Raw genomic sequence first — 23,980 nt, 5'->3', positions numbered from 1 at the left:
TATTCACAAAAAGAAATTGCCATGTAGCCATTTGGGGGGGGGGGGGGGGGGAGCACCTACTGCCACCCAATGAGGTGGCGGTAAGGGCTCCAGCAGTAACCTGGTGGTAACTGGCCAGCACATGGCTGGCCCTGCCTGATTAGTGCCAGGTAAGCACTGGCACTAGAAAAATAGAAAATATTTTTGTAGCAGCAGAAATGGCGAGGGCTTGGGATGGGAACTATTTATGTACAGGAAGAGAGTCTTTTCCAAATGAAGGAGAGCTCTGGAATGAGGGGGCATATGACAAAGTTAAGAGGGAATAGGCTTAGGAGTAACCTAAGGAAGAATTATTTCACAGAAAGGGTGGTGGAGGCGTGGAATGGCCTCCCGGAGGAGGTGGTGGAGTCGAGGTCTGTTCCAGAATTTAAAAAGGCATGGGATAAGCATGTGGGATCGCTTAGGAATGGGAAGAATTAGGGGTTACAGAGGATGGGCAGACTGGATTGGTCATATGGCCTTTTTCTGCTGTCATGTTTCTATGAACTACTGCTGGGCTCCTGCAGTAGCCCGGCGGTAGTTCTGGATTGGTGCATGGCAAGCCTGTTGACTCTCCAATCCTTCAGTACAAGGATCCCTTAGCACGCAAATCCTATAGCTTGTAACTGCAAGGGGGCATCCATGGGGGCGGGGAGGCACGGGCAGGTCATAGGTATGTCTAGCACGTATGCTGTAAGATTCTACAATACTGTCATTTACGAGCACAATTGCAACATTTAGTTACGGTCATTTACACCAGCCACTGACATGACATAATTGGCCATTCCTAAATGTTGGCACATAAATGTCACCTTCTGCTACTATTCTATAATGGCAATTACATGCATAATTGCCGATGTAGAATTTGCGCTTAGTACACAGCATCTTACGTCTAAAATTGGTGACCTTTTCAGAATTACCCCCTATGTGAACAAAGATAAAGTCAGTAATCAAAAATTTTATTGGAACATTGCTCAACACTGAGAAATTCAGTTTTTAAGTATAAAGCTACTTTCTTGAACATGAAGATGGCCAGACCCATTTTCCAAGATGAATAAGGATACAATAAATAGTGGAGTTTTATATAACTAGAGCTGTACACAAAAACATTGCCCCACAGCCATATAAATTTACATAAACAGTGCAACATATATAATTAAATCTTTTGTTTTAGTAGACATAGGATATATTATTTACTAAACACAAACAACTACTTTAGTTTTATGATTATATATATATATATATATATATATATATTCATTGATCTGTACAGGTTTCTAGACCATAAAACTTCAAAAGGCACAATTGTCTATACAACATGTACAAAAATGGCTGGAGCCGACAAGACACAATTATTGGTCAACAGTTCATGATTGCACAAAGATTAGTCAGAAAAAAAATGTGCTTTAAGGAAAGGAAGGTTTGCAAACAAACCTTTAAGTGTTTATATATATATATATATATAAAACTAAAATAAAGCTTTTAGGTAGCTATTACAAGTCTGTCTTCATCATCATCACTGCTGGAATCACTAAACTGCATAGTATTCTGCTTGCGTGGCAGTCCTAGCCTCTGCAATTGTGTTTCAGCAGACCGAGTCTCATGGTTCAGGGGACTAGTCGCACTTCCACTAGTTACCCTGAGGAAGGGTTCTGATGAGGGCATTGCTTTGCTCAGAATAGAACTGATGCTGCTCCGTGGTTTTGTGTGATCCACTTGGTCAACTTCTTCTATGTCTGTTTTTTCTTGAGCGTTCAACTTTTTGTAATCGTTTAAAGTGGCAGGGTGTGATATCCTTTTTCCATTATATTCCTGTATAGAAGGCGTTACCTGAGGAGATCCAGTTCTGCTAGTCTGATTGGAATGACTGATAGAAAGGCTTACAGGCATCTGTTCATGTTGAGTTTCACAAGCTTTCTTGCCCTGACCTTCTGTACTTAGTGGGCTAATGGATGGAATTAAAGTAGGGAGTGCTATATTTAGTATCTGCAGGCCTGGAATATGCGTTTGAGGAACTGGGTTGCTCTGAGAAGGGCTAGCAGTCAAAACTTGTAGCCCTACCGCATTTAACGTAAGTCCAGGGGGGTGTATTGGTGGGACCACATTCGTGTTTGCCAGCCCTAATATGTTTAACGTCTCCATGCTTAGTGATGGAAGGGGTTGAAGACTGGGCGCACTCAAAGTTGGTAGGCCTGGTACACTTACCTGGCCTACTGGGATACATGGCACAACACTTGGATTTGTAGCGCTATGTACCTCAGAAGCATTGTCACTAGGCCCACCTGTGGGTCTATGGAACACACTGACCGCAGGTATAGTCAGCTGCACAGGCCCAGCTTGAATGGGCACAAATGTGGAGTATGTAGGCACCAGCTGGACACCCCCCACTGGAATCATGCTGTAGGGTGTTTGTGCTGGCTGCTGTGAATGCAAAGGAAGATGACTGAAGAGGTGAGCCTGAGGTACTGCTATTTCTGTAGCCTTCAACATCTTCTCTTGGTGAATCTTATAATCCCACCCTGTTGTAGTCTGTGTGCTGCGATCCACAGGTGGCGAAGGTAGCTTCACAGAGGAGTCCTAACAAGACAGAAAATGATTCTTTACTGTTCAGATTAAAGGGAGAATGAAAAACAGAATTCTAGAGTAGTCTGAGTTATGTCCTTTCCCATGGAAACAGGGTCTCCTAGATCCAGGTTATTTTCATCTGAAGAAATAATTCTCTATTTTTGACAGCACAATCTGCTGTTTTCAAAAGAATCCTGATTTAATACTTCCTCAGAAAATGTGATTTTTTGCCTTCCTATGATTACCTCATTAATAAAGAAAATGAACAATTATTCAAGGTAAATTCAACTGCATCCAAAGTAGTTCAAGAAATATATTGCTTACCAAAATATTATGCCCTGAAACTAAATATGTATATTTTAATACAGTGCACTGAAATATTCATTTGGTACTGAAAGAAGTCATCAGACACAGTACAGAACTAATTACCCTACCAAGCAGATTCCAGCACACAAGCAATCTGTTACTGGGGAAAACAAGATTTTTACATTATTGTATATTTACTATCAGAAGTTTAATCTGGCAATTTCTATCATATTCTTTTTAATGCCGGGCAATGTTCAGGAATTAGGACTATGGCCTAGAAGAAATTAAATTAAATACATTTGTAGAAGTTATCAACTGAGTGTCAGTATTTTCCTCCTGATTTCTTTGATCAGCCTTTGAGTTCCCCATCCCTGTAAAATTCACCTTGAGGCCATACACATATAGCCTTTGCATATTTGGCATCAACTCTGTGGAATGCCCTATCCCTGTAACTCAAGGTAGAACCCACATAACAATAGATTTAAGAAAGGGGTAAACACTTAGAGCACGATATTCAAAAGGGTTTACCCAGGCAGAAGAGGCTCCTGCTCCCTTAAACAACACTGAGGCCCAGATGCATCAACGTTTCGTAAAAAAATGTGAAACGTAAAAGTCCTTAACGAATTTTAAAGAACGAAGAATGCACAAAAAAAAACCAAGACTTTAATGCACGGTACTGTATTGTAAAGTACCATGCATTAAAGATACGTTAAATTGGTGTAATCCCCATCAGTAATCGGCCCCTAAAGCATGCGCAGAGCAGCCAAGCGTTATGCTGGCTGCTCTGCGCATGCCACAAATGTCAAAACAAAACAAAACAAAAAAACCCCCACAAACACGTGGCTTCCCGCTTTCCCCTGCATAAAATATAAACAAACATCAAAAAAGGATCAGGAGGGGGCAAAGGCGCTCATCAGGAGAGTCTTGTATGGATGGCCTTGCCCCCCCGCCCCGCCCGAGGTCGCCGCTGCTCCCCGCTTCTCCCTGTATGAAATAAAAACTCAAAATAAAAATCAAACGTTTGCAGCGCCGGGCCCCCCTCCCTTCCTGTCTCTCTCTTCTCACACCACTGCTCTGCCTCCCGTCATCCTCCGCCCTGTGCCACGCCCCCTAAGTTCGTCACTGCCGCTCCCCCCTCCACCGGACCCCCCCTCCGCCTTAGTGGCCGGTGCAGCGCCTCTCACCTGTGTGTGAAGGCACTGCACGGGATGGAACAGCTGATCGTCGATTGCTTCTGCCTTCACCGACGTCTCTCTCCATCTTCCTGTGCCTGCCCTGGGAGCAGTGGCGACCTCGGGCGGGGCAAGGCCGTCCATACAGGACACTCCTGATGAGCGCCTTTGCCCCCTCCCGATCCTTTTTTGTTGTTTGTTTCATTTTTTATTTTAGGCAGAGGGAAGCGGGGAGCCACGTGTTTGTGTTTTAATCTCTCCTGTAATCTCACTTTCTTTTTAAACATGCCAGGGGATTTTTATGGTGCAGGGGGCAGCGGGGAGATGACAGCTCAGGCCTTAACGACAGGTCTGAGCTCACGTTAAATTTCTGATGGTAGATGATTTGTTGCAATCATAGGTATGGTTAGTGCATTCTGAATTGTCCACATTTCAATGGTAGTTTCTCGTTTGCATTCCGTTTTCGTTAGCTGCTAGAGTCGTCGGAAAATGGCCTTTGATGCATGCTATGGTTGAAAATTTCTTCGTTAATGGTCAGTAAAGGGTTGTTAAGGTTTAGTGCATCTGGGCCTGAATGCATTGGCTGTTGATATTGAGCAGCACTTAACTGAGCAGTGTCGTTGAATATCAGCTCTAACTACCCATTCTAAAACCGGGCAGGGGAGGAGAACGGTGCCTGCATAGATAAGTGACCAGAGCAGACCACATGTATGGCTGTCCTATCTTTGGGTGCTTAGCTACGCAGGTGCCGACACTGAATCGGCCAATATCCATATAACTTCCAGGTTGTGGCCGTCGATCCAATCTTCTCCCCTAATCTCCTCGAACCCCCCCCCAATTCAGTACCCCCTTTCTGATCCTCTTCCACCTTAGGAAGCGCCACTTTCCAATTCCCCTAAAGCAGAAATCATCCCTTTCCAATCTCCACAACTCAAACCCTGCCCCGATGCTCCTCCCACCCACCTTGACCCCACCCCAAAAACCCATTGGGCTTACTCAGGGACTATCCATAGTGCTCCTACCCCATCTGGTTCTGAGTGTAAAATAGTGCCCATTGACCCCTGGTGGTGGCCTCGCGGTACCACTACAGGTGTCAGCCTTCCATATAAAGGCAAAGAGTCTTATATGGTCCCAGCTAAACATCAACCAGCTATCACTTTGGTGGGCATGTACTGGATACATAAGTACCATTGGCCCAGCACATGCCCAGATATTCAATGCCGCTTTAAAAAATGCTGACCACCACTGGCTGAATGTTATTTATTAAAGCATGCAAAAGCTAGTTGGTTGGCTGGAACACTACAAGAGGTTACCTTTCCTTTGTTCTCAATCTCTAGGTCCTTTAACATTCATCTTCCAGGCTTTAACCTCTCTTGTCTAAAGCCTGCATATCCTTCTGGTGTTCTCTGTCCCTTTCTGCTCATCGTTGGGCTTTTCTCCAAATAAGACCTACCCCATTTTTTCTACATTGTTCATTGCTTTGATGTTTGTGCCCAAAAGGTGGTATAGAAAATGTATAATGCAATGTAAAAAGGAACATAATAGATTGTTTTGACTTGGACTATGTGCACCGTTCTTTTTCAATCCTTTTAAAGTATTAGTTCAATCACTGATATTTCCCACTGGGGGGGGGGGGGGGCTTCAGAAAAATCGAAGCTGTTTATTTGTAATAGAGGAGGGGTTCTGCATAAACAGCAGAATAAATCAGACACACATGCCTGACCACCATCCGGAGAATTGACACCCAAGCTCTCTAACAGACTGATGAAAACCAGGAGAGGATGGAAATTCTGCAATGCTCAGTTCTAGAGTTATGATGAAGATTTCTGTGAGATGATGTCACACACTAATTTGTTTGATTTTTTCCTCTATCTATGGAAAACCCCTATTTAAAGCCAACAACTGTGCTTTCTGCCAGTAGATTTTTGAGAGAAATATGTTTTGTTGCCAATGTTATTTAGCTGGGAGAAACATTGCTGTTTGTAACTTGATCTTATTAAAATAAATATAATAATAATAATAATAATAAACAGACACTGTTTGTAGGGAGTTGACAATGAATTGAAAAAGCCTTCAAGACATATTATTTAGACAGTAATGAAATGTGAAGGTGTGAACGGAAGACGATGCCGCAGCTGTAGGTATATCTCCAAGAGAAAAGGAGTGGAATGTGCAACAGATTTTGCCATTGCTCTGACTTGAGGGTCCTTTTACTAAGGTGTGCCGAAAAGTGGCCTGCGCTGGTGTAGACACGTGTATTGGATGGGCGCAGGTCCATTTTTCAGCGCACCTGCAAAAAAGGCCTTTTTGGGGGGGGGGGGGGGCTGAAAATGGACGTGTGGCAAAATGAAAATTGGCACGTGTCCATTTTGGGCCTGAGACCTTACCGCCACCCATTCACTTGCTTAGCAGTAAGGTCTCACACGTTAACCGAGCGGTAATCGTCAGCGCACGTACAATGCCGATTACCGCCTGGTTAGTGCCAAGCGCCGGAAAATAAAATATATTTTTCAGCGCGCATAGTGGGCACGCGTAAACAATGAAATTACTGCCCGAGCCACGTGGTAGCCGGGCGGTAGTTCCAAATTAGCGCACATTAATTAGCGCATAGGTGTATTTTCACTGTATCAATTAGGTACAATCCTGTAAGGACTCAGCAGTGTGAAATGTAGTCCACTAGACACTATGATAAAGTTCTCCTAAACACCACAGTTTCTAATTGTTATGATCAGAGGATATAAAAAGTTTAATGACCTAAGAACATGGCTGCAGGCTTTTCATATAGTAAACCAAAAAGTGAAGGTAGGGTGAAAGAAGCAACTTTATTGGGGACCCATAATTGAAATGTAGAGTAAATTTCAAATTGGGATCTCGAGTGCTCATCTACAGAGTGGAGGAGTGGCCTAGTGGTTAGAGAACTGGTCCTGCAATCTAGAGGTGGCCGGTTCAAATGCCGCTGCTGCTCCTTGTGATCTTGGGCAAGTCACTTAACCCTCCATTGCCTCAGGTACAAACTTAGATTGTGAGTCCTCCTGGGACAGAGGAATATCCAGAGTACCTGAATGTAACTCACCTTGAGCTACTACTGAAAAAGGTGTGAACAAAATCTAAATAAATAAATAATAAATGTTTATGCTGCCTCACCACAACATCAAAATATCATCTATGTACCTGTGCCAAAATTGCATATCCTGCGGTTCCCAAAGAGATCAATAGTGACTGCAGTAGGTTTGTTACTTGAGCCATTACCCATTTTTACAGAAAAGCTTTTCAAACCTTTTATACCATTCACAAAGTCCTATTACACGATTCTAGTCATATTATCAGTGCACTGAATGGTTTTGATGCCGACACCTCAAACCTCCTTCTTGTAACCCTCGATGAAGAATCTCTTTACACTAACATCTCCCAAGATGAAGCTCTGATTAGGAAGACTTTAGATAGCAGAACTACAAATCTTCGAATCCCTGCATATTATGTGATAGAACTAGAATCTTTAGTTTTAAAAGAAAATTATTTCTGCTTTCAAGAACAATTTTATAAACAAATTAAAGAGACAACCATGGGTGCCTCCATAGCTCCTGATATTGCTAGCCTATATATAGCTACATTTGAAGAAAACTTTCTGGAGGTTCATCCATTTCAAGAAGTCCAATTTTGGAGCAGGTATATAGATGCTACTTTGATGTGATGGTGAGGCAGAATAAATAAAGCATATTATGAAAAGTACCTCAAATACTTTCAGGCCTGGTGAGTCCACATGTGCCTGCTAGGAATTTATGATCACTGGATACACAAACTTTGGTGGTTCCTCTGGAGAGAAAGGATCGCTTGACATCCACTAGGAAGGTAACATTTTTCTATTTAGAGTCTTCTTTATGGAATGCCTCATCTCAGGCTTTGTGAGAGGTGAAATCTTTGCTATGATTTAAATGTCTTCTCAGTGGTGTAGCAGGGGGGGCTGCCACCCGGGGCGGGGCGGTTCGCCGTTGCACCCCCCCCCCCCGGGTGCAGCACAATGACACCCCCCCCTCGACCAGCTCCCGCACCCTACGTTTAAAAAGAATATCGGCAGGTGAGGCGCAACGCCTCGTGCCTGCCCTGCACGTAAAAGAAATGTGGACCGTCGGGCCTTCTCTCGCTCTGTCTGTCCTGCCCTTGCGGAAATAGGAAGTTGCGTCAGCGGAGGGCGGGACAGATAGAGCGAGGGAAGATCCGACGGTCCACATTTCTTTTACGTAAAGGGCAGGTGTGAGGTGCTGCGCCTCGCCTCCCGATATTCTTTTTAAAGGTAGGGTGCAGGAGCTGGTCGTGGGGGGGGGGTGTCGATTCGCCGAGGGGGGGGAGCTGTCAGGGCGCACCCCCCCCCTGAGCTGACACCCGGGGCGGACCGCCCCTCCCGCCCCCCCCCCCCCCTTGCTATGCCACTGTGTCTTCTTAAGACTTACTATTTTGTCACTGTTTTAGATGTTACCCTCTCTGGGGATTAGATGGAATAATGTCCTAGGTAGCTACTATTTATTTAGTTTTATATTTGTATTGTGACGTTTGTGGACTTGTGTGGATGGTCTTTTCTGTCAACTTATTGTAGTTCTTTTCCATTTTTAAAAATGTTTCTATTGTAGTTGTACACCACCGTGATCTTGGATAAAGCCAACTGGTACAGTAAATTCAATAAACTATAAACTAAAAACAGACTGACAGAATTCCATCAATGGATCAACACTCGAGATCACAATTTGAAGTTTACTTTACACTTCGTTTGTAAGTCCCCAATAAAGTTGCTTCTTACATATAGTAAGTCAATGCCTGTTCACAGTGAACTTGAAGCCTTAGGGAAAATGTAAAATGACTGACTGATTTGAAAATCAAATACCATCTTTGGCAAAAATAGGCCGAGTTTGAAGCACTATTTTGTTGTGGAAGAAATATAGATATTGAGGGTATGAAGTAGCACTTAGAATTTGTTTACTTTCTAAGCTAATATTACTGCCATTAAGAAAACTTTATGGGTTGGCAACTTCAGTTCTACTGATTCCATGCACTCAAAGAATGTTTTTATGAATTGAGCCAAGACCACACTAAAGATCCATGGAATTGGGGACTTTAAATTCCACAATTCCCTCAAAAACCTAGAAACGAACAGATGAAGTGGATATCTATTAACAAGGGCAAGACAGGCTGTTATCATATCAGATGTACCTTCCCAAAGAATGTCCTTAGACCTGAGGATTAAATGTGGAACAAATGGTATATTATCTTCTTAGGCATGCAAGTAAATATATCCATATTTCCCTGAACACACCACATGGAAAATATTTTAGAAGGAATCCCACATTTAAGTAGCAGCTTTCACAAGTGTAGATTGTCATAGATATATAAAAGCAATTTTAGAAAGCTGTGATAAAAGCTGACAAGGTCAGTTCTGCTGCAGCTCTGTAGTTTCCTATAAGACTGTGAATCAGGGCACAGAGCAAAGACTTTGGATTTTATTCCTGGACTGGGATAGACTTGTAGAAATTCTGCTAGAGTCTCAACGGAAAAATCAGATTCTTCACCATTCTGGAAGTCTGCAACCTAAGGACTACAAAAGGAGAGAAGCAGTATTTTTATACTTATGGTTCAGGATACAGTTAGTCTATGGTTTTTTGTGTCTGAAGGACTATTTTGTTCCAGGATTTGTGGTCAGTAGTCTAACTCCCTACTAAGAGTGGTAATCTTTTATCAGGAGATATTATTGGTGTAATATCTCATAATCTTCTTAGAATATTTATATAGATCTATTGGTGTAATAATAATTATTTTGTAATGCACAAGTATATTTTTGTAACTTGCTTTGCATTTTTGCCATATTCCTATATTTATAATAAATAATATATTTTCATTTTGGCTTTGCTCCTTTCATTGGTAGCCAGCCTGACAGGAACCGAAGGGCCAAATAAGACATACTGACATATTCCTTTGCAAACGAGTCCAGAGTAATTGCTATTGTGTGATTACCTGATATTGAAGTACCTACAGACTGGGATCTTAAGATCATGGCTGAGGATGTGATCGACATTGAGGAGTATGACTCACACAGCCCAGAAGCAGCTGATGCTCTCGAAAGCCATCCCTTGACACCAGAAGGTGGTCCTGTCTCAGAATCAGGGGATGACTCCGATGGTGAGGAAAGTGAGGAACTGCTGCCAAGGGGACACCCCAGATCTCATCCTATAGTCAGCACTCCTAGACGAGCGCTGGAATCAAAACCATCATCATGTGCATCAATTCCGACTATGTCTGTCATGCATTAGTGTCTCACCTAACCACCTGGAAAACCAATGGCAGGCTCAATTCAAAAGGGAAAGCTGTTGTGAATGGGGATCTTATCTTGGCCTTAGACCAGCTGGTCCAGCATCACGACATGGCTGTTTATTGGAAAAAGGTTAAAGGGCACGCCAGAGTAGATCACCCAGACAGAAGAGGTAATGACCTAGCTGACCAGCTAACTAAAGAAGGTGCTTTATCGGGAGAACCTTGGACATGTGAACAGCTTGTATCCCACCTATGTCACACTTGTCACACGACAGTGGGCCAAAGTTCTGGCAGACAGTCCGGTAGTGCAGTGGTTTGCTGATGAACCTTCATTTGATCTGATCACTGCACAGCAGAAGGGAGGCTCCTGCCCGCTTAAATCGCTCAGGGCTGCCTAACCACTGATATTAAATGGCACTTAACTGGGTAGTGCCACTGAATATCAGCTCTGACCGGCCATAAAAATAGTAGGCCAGTCAGGGGCGATGTCGGGGAGGAGCCAGCAGTTATGCGGGTGCCGGCATGGAATATTGGCCAGCACCCATTCTTATTTTTCCTTTTTTACCCTCCTCAATCCCCCTTCTGTCCCCTGTGAGCCATTTTGAAGATGCTGCCACTAGGGGCAGGAGCAAGTGGGGTTCACTCCTGTTCCCATCACCCCCATTGGGCCACTATGGATATGAAATGGACCGAGGGGGGGGGGATTGTTACTATCACAGGTTGGGGGGCACCCAGAGGAGAGGGGCTGCATTGGGGGGCGGCCAATATTAAACTGGAACTTAAATAAGACAGTTATTTGGTCCCTGGCTGAATATTGGCCGGGACCTGGCGTCTAGCAGAGTATATATTAGCTCCGGATACTCGGCGCCTATTGCCATACATGACCTGGCACTGAAAATCCGTGGCTTATTTAGCTGGCTACGGTCAGCGTTTAAAAGAAAACGCTGATCACTGTCAGCTGAATATTACTCCCAACAGTTTTTCCTCTGGCTTCTAAAAATTTTGGCTTGACCATTATGTATGGGGAAGAAAAATATTTTGAAAACTTTGGTGTTAGTCAAAATTTTTAAGAGACCAGAGAAATATTTGCCTTAAAAAATTCCACTGAAAATCAATCAATCAATCAATCTATCTAGATATATCTTAAGTAGAAACACAAACACATTGAAATATTTACCTATTAAAAAAGCTAATGTTGACCATATCCCAGTAAGTGATTTGTTTTTTGCATTTTTAATAGAACTTTTTAAGCCACATATTTCTGAGGTCAAGGCCCCTCATTTCTCTACAAAAACAAACAAAATAATCTTGCATTTTCTTGCCTTAGTCAAGCGTGTAGTTTTTGAGGTTATGGAACCTTCCAAAGCTTCTTCTGTATCTGGATAATCTACAGACATCTGATAGCTGGGAGATTTGGAGTAGGCTGGTGATGACTGGGTACAGTGCACATCTGTCTCCTGATGCCTGCCAGCTACAGTTGACCTTGCAGTTCTGAAGTCCAATGATGTGGTTAGTGCCGTCATCTTTGTGAGTAGTGCTTTAGGCAGAATATTTACAAGACCTGCCTGACCCCGAGAAAAGCAGTCTGCAATTCTGGTTTCTTCACTGGCACTGGAAGGGTCATGGTGGCTGGATCCATCTGGGTGATGCTGGGGGCTGGCTGTAACCGAAGGGGTAGTAGACAGTCCTGACTCAGCTTGGCTGTCATCATCATCATCCTCATTGTCATCATCATCTGCACCATCAGAATCTTCCACATCATATCCTGGTCGCTCACAACTATTCTTTTGTCTCTCACCTGTGGAAAGTTAAAAAAAAAATTAGAGAAGAAGCAGTTTCACTGCCGTACACAGACTTCAAACTCCAACAAAATCAAATCTCTCTTTCCTATGCATCAATCACTTGCAGTACATTGAACAAGGAAAATAATGGATTTCTGGCATCAACAGCAGTAGAACACCAAGTTGAATACAACACAATCCATTCCAAAAATCAGAAGTATAGACAGACCAAGGTGACTTTGCTCTTCAATAGAAAACTCTTTTACTTCATTTAGAGGGGTTGGGAATTATCAGGCAGAGTTAGGGCCTTAAGTCATATTGGGGTCCTTTTACTAAGCTGCGGTAAAAAGTGGCATGCAGTGCGGGAACGTGTTCTGGGCGTGTGCTGGGCCATTTTTTACCATAGTTGGGAAAAAGGGCTTTTTTTAAAAAAAACGGGTCAGGAAATGGGTGTGCGCTGAAATTAAAACTAGCGTGCGCCTATTTACAGCCTGAGCCCTTACCGCCACCCACTGACCTAGCAGTAACCATGTAGCAAGCGTCAACTGCTGATTACCGCTGGGAACACCCCCATGGTAGAAAATAGAAAATTATTTTCTACCGTGGTCAGACTCAGAATTACCACCGGGCACACACACTAGCCCGGCAGGAGCGCCAATTTGGCATGAACCACCTGTGCATTAGCCCACCCACGCCTTAGTAAAACGGCCCCATTATTTGGCTCTTAGCATGACTTAAACAGCCCTAATGCCGCTTGACATAAAATAGTGCAGCAATATTTTAAGTCACTGTGGGTTAGGCAGTAATGAGTCGTAAAACACTGCAAAGCCATAGGCAGGCAGAGCAGGGTTACCCCCTCAGCTCAAGCTCCCCCCCCCCCCCCCCCAGCATCAGACCAACTCTCCAGGCCTCAGGACCTCTTTCCGCTGCCTGAAGACCTCCCTCAAGATGCTCTGCAGCCTCATGACCCCCTTGACCCACGCTGCAGCCTTAAGACACCCCAGATCCCCCCCTTCCCATAGGGGTCTCTGGTAGAAGCAAGGCCCACTCGCTCCTGTCCATTCTGACACTTTTAGGGAAATGTCTTGACTACTGCTAGCACTCATGTATCTTTATGAGGAAGCCTGACCCCTAGTGGTAGTTGCATGGGACTATCGCTAGGGGGCGCAATTTTACTAAAGGCGCTGGACTGGGCAGGAGTGAGTGAGTGCTTCTGCCCGGAGACCACCAAAGCTTGAAAAAGTAGCTCCCTTGGTTGTTGGGGTTGGAGGATCTTGAGGTGGCAGAAGAGGGTATTGAGGAGGGGGAGAACCCTGCTCTGCTAGTCTGGGACCATCGGGCAGTGGCTTTGTGCCTAATGCTCCCAGGCTGCAGGAATAACACTGCCTGCGAGGTGGCTTGCAAGCAGCGTTAGTCTTTTAAAATGGTCCTGCAGATTGCTGAATCTGACAGTGAATCAAGGTGCAGTAAAAGGGAATCTTTTACCTCACCTTGATGAATTCCTCCCTTAATTATTTTGTTTAGGTCAAGTCCCCTGCAAATTGGTGATTATTTGCAAGTTATTTTTTTCAAAAGGAGAACTCCATGGAGTTTCCCTTGCAAAATCAAACCAGCAAGTTATATGTTTACAAAAGTATTTGCAGGCTTTGCTCAATTCACTCCAAATATTTCTAGCCTCTGGAAGACAAATACCTGAAACTCTCTTCCTTTCCAAATACATAAAAAATTAATTTGGCAAAAAAATAAATATCCCACCACAAAAATCAAGGATATTGATCACAGCTTCAAAAAAAAAAAAATGGTATTTGGCATCTGCAAGAGTCAATTGAAATGTTCCATGAGCATCTGCTATTGCACTGACAGAGATGCCCACAAACATCTATTCATCCAAATACAGATGCGCCTTCTGTTCACCTCTGGCAGCCCTCAGCAAAGGAACACATTTACTCTAGCTTGAGGCTGGTAAAAACTCAGACAGTAGTGGCACTGTAACTCTGCAGCATCCATTTGGCCGCTACAACTTTTTTCTGGAAAACTAGGAAAGCTATTTGCAACAAACTCTCTTCTATTCTATCACAAAAACACATTAAATAATGTTTAGCACCTTTCCCCAATCTCTTTTATAAAAAAAAAACTATATTTAATGACCCAGTGCCATTTTTCCCCATTAGGGATCATGGTCCTAGACATATGGAGGCCAATCATTAAAAAGCATTTAGCCATGCTAATAATGATTAAGTAGCCAGACTGCCATGTTTGAAAAATGTCTCCCAACTATGCAGCCAAGCTGTGTGTTGTACTTTTGGCTTCATTAAATAGTGGCGCAAGAATGGGAGTAGGCTCTGAAGGAAAAGTATACACAGGGATTTCATTTTAAAATCCTCATGGGTATTTTGCACATGTGAGACTGTACCCCGAGTCTTGGACTATTTCAAACTTTGAAAGAAAAAATTATATTGCAGGACTGTAGGTATACATTAAGTTCATCGGGCAGTTTCAAATTGTCACCTCAAAACTTGGACTGAGCAGATCATTCTCTACAACATTCAGAACACATTTCTTACCCTACTTTAATCTTGTTCTATTCGTTTTCTTTGCAATCACAACTTTCTCTTACGCTCACATAATCTGTATTCTTCACACTTTAAACTTGAATGCAAACCTCTTTATAAATTTTATACTTCTCAGGTGCTCCATCGCACAAGGGACATTTTTCAAAATGCAAATTTTCAGATGCAAACACTTCAGGTGCTTCGGCCTTTGGATTCTGTACAGATTTTCAAAGAAAATACATGCTCATTCTTTTCCTATGGGGTATAACTAAATTCAGCTGGGAAATATCACGTATGCATTTGAAAAGGGAAGGTCTGTGCACTAATTCCTCAGAACATACAGTACCTTCCCTTAATCCAGCTAAAAGTATGTATGCTATGGAACCCTACACATACTTTTAGTGAAATTAACGGGTCCTTTTACAAAGGTGCATTAGCATTTTTAACACATGCTAAATGTTAAAAGACGCCCATATATTTCTATGGGCATCTCTAGCGTTTCCTTAGGTCAGGAAAGGATACCATAACAGCATTATACTAACCTGAGGCAGGAGGTTTTGGCCTCTGAAAGCTAATTGAAAAGGGTATTAGGCTATTAAATAAAATATCTTCGGAAATGGCTATGGGTTTGAGGTGTGCCAGGGGGTGGAGCCATGTAGAATGGGTGGAGCCAATGCAGAGTGGGGCAGGGCTGGGGTGTGTGTACTAAAATCTCCCTCTCAAAAATTGGGACCCCTTGGCAGCTCTGGAAACAGGATTAGCCTCATAGTGACGCCAATGGTAGAGTAGGTAAAAAAAAAGTGTCGGTATGCTGTACCGGTGCATACTGATACAAAAAAAGCACCTGATGTTACCTTATCACAAGCCTGACCTGAGTGCAACCAGCCGAAACTAGATCACAGTTTTGTGCCCTCAAGAACAAGCTTAATAACATTTTGTATTAACAGAGGTCCCGATAAATATCCACACTAGAAAAAAGGTCATAAAGGTTGGCATTCATTAATCACTATTTTTTCAGTATGATTTGGACACTGTATATCACAACAAATGCTCCTGAACAAACTACATTTGACAGGGCTGCGGGGGAAAAATGGTGCCATTAAGGAATAAACTGAGCAGACTGATCCTGCTTCATGATCACTACGGCAGTCATTTAGATGAAAGAGGTAATATCAATTCAGGCTTATAATGAGTTCAGTGTTGGAAGTCCATCTAGGTTCAGCAGCACAAAATCATTTAAAGACTTTCATGGCATCACAAAAGGTTCACCTCTCTCCCCCATGTCACACATTATCACAAAAGTCTCAACCCCTCCCGCTCTAGCTGCCCGATGATCAGAAGCAAACGCTGGTGCTAGAGGCTGTTAGCGTCATACTAGTGCCTGCATTTGCTAACGCCCCATGATCAGAGCCCCTGAGCGCATGAAACAACGCACTCGTGGGCTCTGAACACAACTAGCATGCAAAACAGGGCTCAGCGCAAATAGCATGCAAATACATGCTAAACCTGTTCATCCCCAATGATCAGCGACCAGCTTAGCTATCAATTAAAATGTTCTATTACATATTGTGTTGACATTGTAAGTAGTATACTATCCACCTTATAATTGAAAGAGAAAAACGCCTAGATTTCGACCCAAATCGGGAGATAGACGTTTATCTCACAAAAACGAATAAATCGGTATAATGGAAAGCCGATTTTGGACGTTTTCAACTGCACTCCATCGCAGAAGCGTACAAAGTTGACGGGGGCGTGTCGGAGGCGTGTCGAAGGTGGAACTGGGGCGTGGTTATCGGCCGAGGAGAGATGGACACCTTTCGCCGATAATGGAAAAAAAGTATGCGTTTGTAGCTAGAATTTAGGGCACTTTTCCTGGACCCTGTTTTTTCATGAACAAGGCCCCAAAAAGTGCCCTAAATGACCAGATTACCACCAGAGGGAATCGGGGATGACCTCCCCTGACTCCCCCAGTGGTCACTAACCCCCTCCCACCACAAAAAATGATGTTTCACAACTTTTTATTTTCACCCTCAAATGTCATACCCACCTCCCTGGCAGCAGTATGCAGGTCACTGGAGCAGTTGTTAGGGGGTGCAGTGGACTTCAGGCAGGTGGACCCAGGCCCATCCCCCCCTACCTATTACAATTGTGCTGCTTAATGCTTAGTCGTCCAACCCCCCCAAACCCACTGTACCCACATGTAGGTGCCCCCCCTTCACCCCTTAGGGCTATAGTAATGGTGTAGACTTGTGGGCAGTGGGTTTTGAGGGGGATTTGGGGGGGCTCAACACACAAGGGTAAGGGTGCTATGCACCTGGGAGCTCTTTTACCTTTTTTTTTGTTTTTGTAAAAGTGCCCCCTAGGGTGCCCGGTTGGTGTCCTGGCATGTGAGGGGGACCAGTGCACTACGAATCCTGGCCCCTCCCACGAACAAATGCCTTGGATTTATTCGTTTTTGAGCTGGGCGCTTTCATTTTCCATTATCACTGAAAAACAAAAACGCCCAGCTCACAAATTGTCGAATAAAACATGGACGTCTATTTTTTTCGAAAATACGGTTCGGTCCGCCCCTTCACGGACCCGTTCTCGGAGATAAACGCCCATGGAGATAGACATTTTCGTTCAATTATGCCCCTCTATGCCATACTTTGTATTGTTATTTGAATATTTTTACTGCTGAATTGCCTATTGCTCATGTTTGATCTATTCTTACTGTACACCGCCTTGAGTGAATTCCTTCAAAAGGGCGGTAAATAAAGCCTAATAAATAAAATAAATAAATTATATGATTCATAGCTGTGTAGATACTGTCAGTGAGCAGTCTGAAAATCTTCCCTCTCTCCTTTGGTTTTTCCTTCCCTGAAGCCACACAGCTGCCTTTGTTTGTGGACAAAGCTAATTTTGCAGAGTAATTCTTCCTTTGATCTTCCTATTGACTGAAACCACAGGAGGTTGCTTTCTGGGTGACTGGAAGCAGACAGTTGAATTGAGGCACAACCCTTTCAAGTCAGCTTTCAAGTTGCACATACGCTTCTCTTTTTGTATCCATGCAAAAATAGACACAAATTTATCTACTGCATGCTGATATTATTTTAGAAAATGGACATATTCCACCCCCCCCCCCCCCCCAATTCAAAGCTATTTAACCGGCCGCACACAGCTACTGTCTTGGATATTGAGCAGGAGATAACTGGTTATCTCCTGCTAAATATTCATGGTTAGTGGCTACTCCCCCCCCCCCCCCCCCCGATTCTATATAGCACACCTAGAGTTATGCGCGATTCTGCACGTCAATATAGTCTTATCCTATAACTATGCACGTAGATTGTTTTAAGAAGCTGTTAAGTGTTAACAGCTCTTAACCAGCATTAACGAGCACATAAAGTCCACACTTACTGTTCTTTAATGCATCATATATCCACTTCTGAACTCTCATCCCCCATAATCTCACATCACTCATAACTTTACTCACAGAAATATGTATACCATATGTCTTTATGCCTTATTATTGCCCTTTAAGCTCCCATTGTCTCCGTCCAATGTTTCAATGTTTGTGTTCCATTGTTACACTCCTTAACGACACTTCGATTGTCTCGCATAACTCTGCACAATGTAATCCATAACCAATTTGTAACAAATTGTATTTCCATCATTCATTTCATATTGTAAGCCACACTGAACCCGCAAAAAGGTGGGAAAATGTGGGATACAAATGCAATAAATAAATTGGCACAAATTAAAATTTACGTGCATATATTGCTTAGTGTATTCTGTTATGTACTGTGCCTAAATTTTAAAGCGTGCAGGCAAAAAGGGGCGTGTTTAGGGCTGTGGAAATGGGCATTTTGTGGGCGTTCCAAAATCTATGTGCATTGATATACATAAGGAGAGAGGGAGGGCTGTAGTGCTATCATGTTGAGTACTATTGCTACTACTACTACTACTATTTAGCATTTCTATAGCGCTACAAGGCATACGCAGCGCAGACCAGCCGGAGCAATATGAGTTTTACTGAGCACTAAAATATTAGACACATAGAGGGGCATAATTGAACGCGAACACCCATCTCCATGGGCACCTATCTCCGAGGATGGGTCTGTGAAGGGGCGGGACAGACTATATTTTCGAAAAAGATGGGCGTCCATCTTTTGTTTCGATAATACGGTTGGTGCTGGGCAAATGCATTGGATTTGTGCGGATTTGAGCTGGGCGGTATCGGTTTTCAGCAATAATGGAAACCAAATGAACAACTCCAAGGCATTTGCTCGTGGGTGGGGCCAGGATTCGTAGTGCACTGGTCCCCCTCACATGCCAGGACACCAACCGGGCACCCTAGGGGGCACTTGTAAAAAGTAACCAAAAAAAATTTAAATACCTCCCAAGTCCATAGCTCCCTTACCTTGGATGCTGAGCCCCCAAATCCCCCCAAAACCCACTCCCCACAACTCTATACCATTACCATAGCACTTATGGGTGAAGGGGGGCACCTAGATGTGGGTACAGTGGGTTTTGGGGGTGGTTTGGAGGGTTCCCATTTACTAGCACAAGTGTAACAGGTAGGGGGGGATGGGCCTGGGTCCACCTGGCTGAAGTGCACTGCACCCACTAACAACTGCTCCAGGGACCTGCATACTGCTGTGATGGAGCTGGGTATGACATTTGAGGCTGGCATACAGGCTGGAAAAAAAAGTTTTTAAAGTTCTTTTATTTTGGTGGGAGGGGGTTAGTGACCACTGGGGGTGGGGGGGGGGGGTCAGTGGAGGTCATCCCTGATTCCCTCCGGTGGTCATCTGGGCAGTTCGGGCACTTTTTGGGGACTTGTTCGTGAAAAAAAAAGGTCCAAAAAAAGCAGTCCAAATTCTCGCTTCTGCCGCCCTTCTTTTTTCCATTATTGGCCGAGCGCGCCCATCTCTCCTCAGCCAATAAACACGCCCAGTCCCGCCTTCATCATGCCTCTGACACCCCCCCCCCCCCCGTCAACTTTGTTCGTTCCCACGACAGACTGCAGTTGGAGGCGCCCAAAATTGGCTTTCGATTATACCGATTTGGGCGCCCACGGGAGAAAGGCGCCCATCTCCCGATTTGGGTTGAAATATGGGCGTCTTTCTCTTTCAAAAATAAGCTGGATAGTGTTTTATATTCACCAGTTTAATAGCATATACAAAAACAAAAAAAGAGAGGCAATTGAAAACAACAGACACTATTTACAATGTCACCACACTACGATGAACTCTTAATTAATGAAACCCTAGAATTCATTCATCCAACAGCTCAGTGGCGTCAAACTCGAAGACTTCATGAATATGTCAAGGTTATAGGAGGAAAATATGAACACAAATTATGAATTAAATAAGAAAAAGCCCACTAAAGTATTTTGAAACTATGTAAGGGACCTCTTTTTTTCAGGACACCATGCAGATGCTTACAAAATTTTCATTGGGCTTTTGAAGGGCACAGCTTCAATTCTTTCTGCAAACAAAATGATTTTATCTTTGTTTTGTAACTGAAAACAGCTGAGGTGACCTTCTCTCTTTTAGCAAATAATGTCAAGACCTTTGACTCCCAAAGCTTGCTGGTACTAATTACTGCATAAGCTTTCTGACTTTAGAGGGTAGATAAAGGGAGGAGTGAAATACCTCTCACTAAGGATTACAACCCTGAAACATTTGCAGTTGATTTCCACTTAGCTCAATATTTTTTCATTCTTCTTCATTATCTTTTTTTTCTTTAATTTGTCGAAGTTTTTTTTATTAAAATCCAGGAAAAGAACACATAAAATAACAGTACAGGTATGAATGGAAAGCCAGATAAAATAAACATCATCCAAATCTTTTTTCTATTCAGCCTTTTCTGTTACAGTTTAAGGGGTCCTGGGGAGAAAACAGGTGAACTACACATACAGACACACACACAAAAAACAATGATTCTTTTGAATGGCCCATCATCATATCACCAAGAAACATTAATTTGTTATACCTGGCCTTAAAAAAAAAAAAAATAAAACCACTATTAATGTCAAATTCTGCAAAACAGGGGGTTTCCAATACATTTTGCATTATATGGTAGTAGAACAAGTAAGGGCCAATGATGGAGCTTGTTAATTGCAGATTAAACTCTTAATAAACGAGGAAAGACGTTAGCTAATCCAGATAGTGCACTTGTGCTTGGAAACTTTATTTTGATTTCTTCCAAACTCCCCCGCCCTCACTCTCTTGCATCTTCAAATGCCCTGTCCTGAGACCTATGTCACACCATAAGAACATAACAGTAGCCATACTGGGTCAGACCAATGGTCCATCTAGCCCAGCATCCTGTTTTCCATACAGTGGCCAAGCCAGGTCAAAAGTACCTGGCAGAAACCCAAATCATGGCAACAATCCATACTACAAATCCCAGGGCAAGCAGCTGCTTCCCATGCATGTCTCCTCCAGGAATTTGTCCAACTCTTTTTTAAACCCAGATACACTAACTGCTGTTACCACATCCTCCAGAAAGAGTTCCAGAGCTTAACTATTCATTGACAAGCAGATGATCAAAGCCTCGCGCTGTTCCAAACAACGCTCTAAAAATAGCGCTGGAGTAGTGCGGGGCTTTACCGCACGGATGATCAGAGATAATGCATGCAAATTTAAGCAGCGCAATTATCTCTGATCATGGGGTAGAAGTGCGGGAGAATTGTGCCTGAGCATGCGCTCAGCACAATCCTCCTGCACTTGTTTGACAGGTCTGGGCTGTCAAAAGCCCAAACCTGTCAAACACAGGGGCTGGAGGTCCATGGGACCACCAAGCCCTGACTACCTCTGCCCGAGCAAGGCAAAACGGGGGCTGGAGGTCTGGCGGACCTCCGGTCCCGCCAACGATCCCACCCCCCCCCCCCCAGGTTCAGGGAGGGCTGGAGATCCGGTGGGTCTCCAGCCCCCCCAACCCCCCCCTCCGAAAATGGTCCCTGGTGGTCCAGTGGCCGCCGCTGCCCCCCCCAACCCAACCCCCAGCAGTGGCAAGGGTCTACTCTGCCATCCGATCCGACGCCCACCCTCCCTCTCTGCTTGCCCGCCCACCCCCTACCTTGGTTGGAGGAGGGACGCAGCCTGCCTCCCTCCTCTTCCTTCGACGCCGCAAAATGGCGGCGCCCAGCCCAGTGCATCCTGGGATGCGCTGGGCGGGGCTACACACCATATAAGGGTGATGTACTATTCTTTACAGAGCTGTATTTAGCAGTTGGTGTGGGTTTTAGCAGGCAGACCCACTGTAATCTGTATCACACGTTAAAACCAGCAGCATAGTACAAAAACCCGACCTAGCTGCTTAACATGGGAAAAGGTAGTAACTAGGCATGACTTAGGTGGGTTGGAGGAGTGGTCAACTGTGACAGCTAGTGTGCGGGTTGGCACTATACTCTAGCAGTCCCCAACACCTTCTATCACTTTGATCTTCCCCACAGTCAAATCCTCATCCCCTTGACACTCCCTCACTCTGACCTCTTCCTGTAGTCAGATCCCCTCATCTCTCAACAGGCTTCGTGATCCAATCTGATCCTCCTGAAGTCCCACATCCTGCCCCCAAGGTAAGCCTTTTTGGAATCTGGTGCATTTCTGAATGGGAAAAGAGGGGCACCACTCCCACCCAGGCCCACTAGTGGTGTCCAGTGAGTAAATTCCAAAGGGAAGGGGAAGGAGGGGGATGGTGTCTATGGGAAGGAGAGGATGATCCCTGGGGTCAGTTTTTTTTTAACCTCAGTAGGAACGGTATTGAACTTTGGGGGTGGGGGGTGGGGAGAGGAACGGATCAATGGTGATTTCAGGGGAATAGGGATTTGACTATAGGGGAGATTGAATCAAAGGGAAGAATGTCTGATCAGAATGCACTGCCGTGACAGTGCTTCATGGTTTCTTATTTATTTTTTGGTGGGCCTACAATACGTACTGCTTAATAGTGTGACACTGAATGCAACATGGTGCTGTCTGCTCTGTGCACCTACTGCACAGGCTTTGCACTTACCATGTGCTACTTTTTGCGAGTAATGCTTCGTACGTGCAAATACTTATCACACTTTAGTAAAAGACCTCCTTCATTCACTAAATTACCAAGCTGTAATTCTTAATGTATGCATCAGCCTATACTCTGTCAAGAAGCATAACAAGTACCACAGACTAGAATACATATAGGCTAATTTTCAAAACAGAAAAATGTCTAAAAAGCAGCACAAAGCAGCATTTGGATGTTTTTCTCACAAAAACGTCCAAATCAGCATTTTCGAAACCTATTTTTAGACGTTTTTCTTTGAAGTCCGTTAGAAGTGCATCCAACTCTCAAGGGGGCATATCAGGAGTATGTTCAGGGCAGGACTTGGGCGTTTCTGAGGCTTAGATGTTTTTCAGCCATAATGGAAGAAAACAAAAACCATCCAGGACTAAAACTAAGATGTTTTGAGCTAGACCTGTTTTTATAACGAAAAAGGCACAAAAAGGTGCCCCAAATAACCAGATGACCACTGGAGGGAATCAGGGATGACCTTCCCTAATTCCCCCAGTGGTCACTAACCTCCTCCCACCCCCCCCCAAAAAAAAAATGTGATGAAAAATATTACTTGCCAGTCTCAGATGCTATACTCAGGTCCATTAGAACAGCATGCAGGTTCCTGGAGTAGTCTAGTGGTGGATGCAGTGCACTGCAGACAGTTGGATCCAGGCTTCTACCTCCCCCTACCTGTTACACTTGTGGAGGAAACTGCGAGCCCTCCAAAACTCACAAGAAACCCACTGTACCCACATATAGGTGCCCCCTTCACCTGTAAGGGCTATGGTAGTGGTGGTGGTTTTTTTTTTTTTTTGGGGGGGGGGGGGGGGCTCAGACGACAAGGTAAGGGAGCAATGGTCAGATGTGTACCTGGGAGCATTTTATGAAGTCCACTGCAGTGCCCCCTAGGGTGCCCTATTGGTTTCCTGGGATGTCAGGTGGACCAGTGTACTAAAAATGCTGGCTCCTCCTACACCCCAATGGCTTGATTTTGTGCGTTTTGCACTTTGACGGTTTTTTTTCCCCGAAAATGGACCAAAAAATAAACCATCCAAATCACAAAACCTTCTATTTTCAAAAACAAAAGATATACTTTTTTTCTTTTTTTGAAAATGACCTTCTTTGCTAATCAGATTTTGGACGTTTTTTGCAAAACATCCAAAGTCGAAAATGCCCCTCATAATCACCTTCATGAAATCTTCACAGACAGAATGATTGTGGACTACAATGGAGAAACAGGATATTACCTGTTGTATTATATCATGTTAAATGG

The 23,980-nt window shown here is 43.9% G+C and overlaps 1 protein-coding gene across 1 annotated transcript in view; it reads right to left on the bottom strand.

Annotated features, from left to right (window-relative positions):
- Positions 1 to 968: 968 nt before the first annotated feature.
- HIVEP1 (HIVEP zinc finger 1) overlaps positions 969 to 23,980 on the bottom strand; it is a 392,318-nt gene continuing 369,306 nt past the window's right edge. Inside the window, exons 9-10 of the mRNA XM_030211058.1 lie at positions 11,681 to 12,156; positions 969 to 2,595 (exon numbers count right to left, since the gene is read on the bottom strand). Coding sequence (XP_030066918.1) covers positions 1,501 to 2,595; positions 11,681 to 12,156 — 1,571 coding nt within the window. The 3' untranslated portion in view covers positions 969 to 1,500. The remainder of the gene's footprint in view (positions 2,596 to 11,680; positions 12,157 to 23,980) is intronic.

This window comes from Microcaecilia unicolor, chromosome 1, assembly GCF_901765095.1.
Source record: "Microcaecilia unicolor chromosome 1, aMicUni1.1, whole genome shotgun sequence".
Classification (NCBI taxonomy): Eukaryota; Metazoa; Chordata; class Amphibia; order Gymnophiona; family Siphonopidae; genus Microcaecilia; species Microcaecilia unicolor.
The sequence above is the reverse complement of the archived record's forward strand: the minus strand, read 5'-3'. Positions and strand labels throughout refer to the sequence as shown.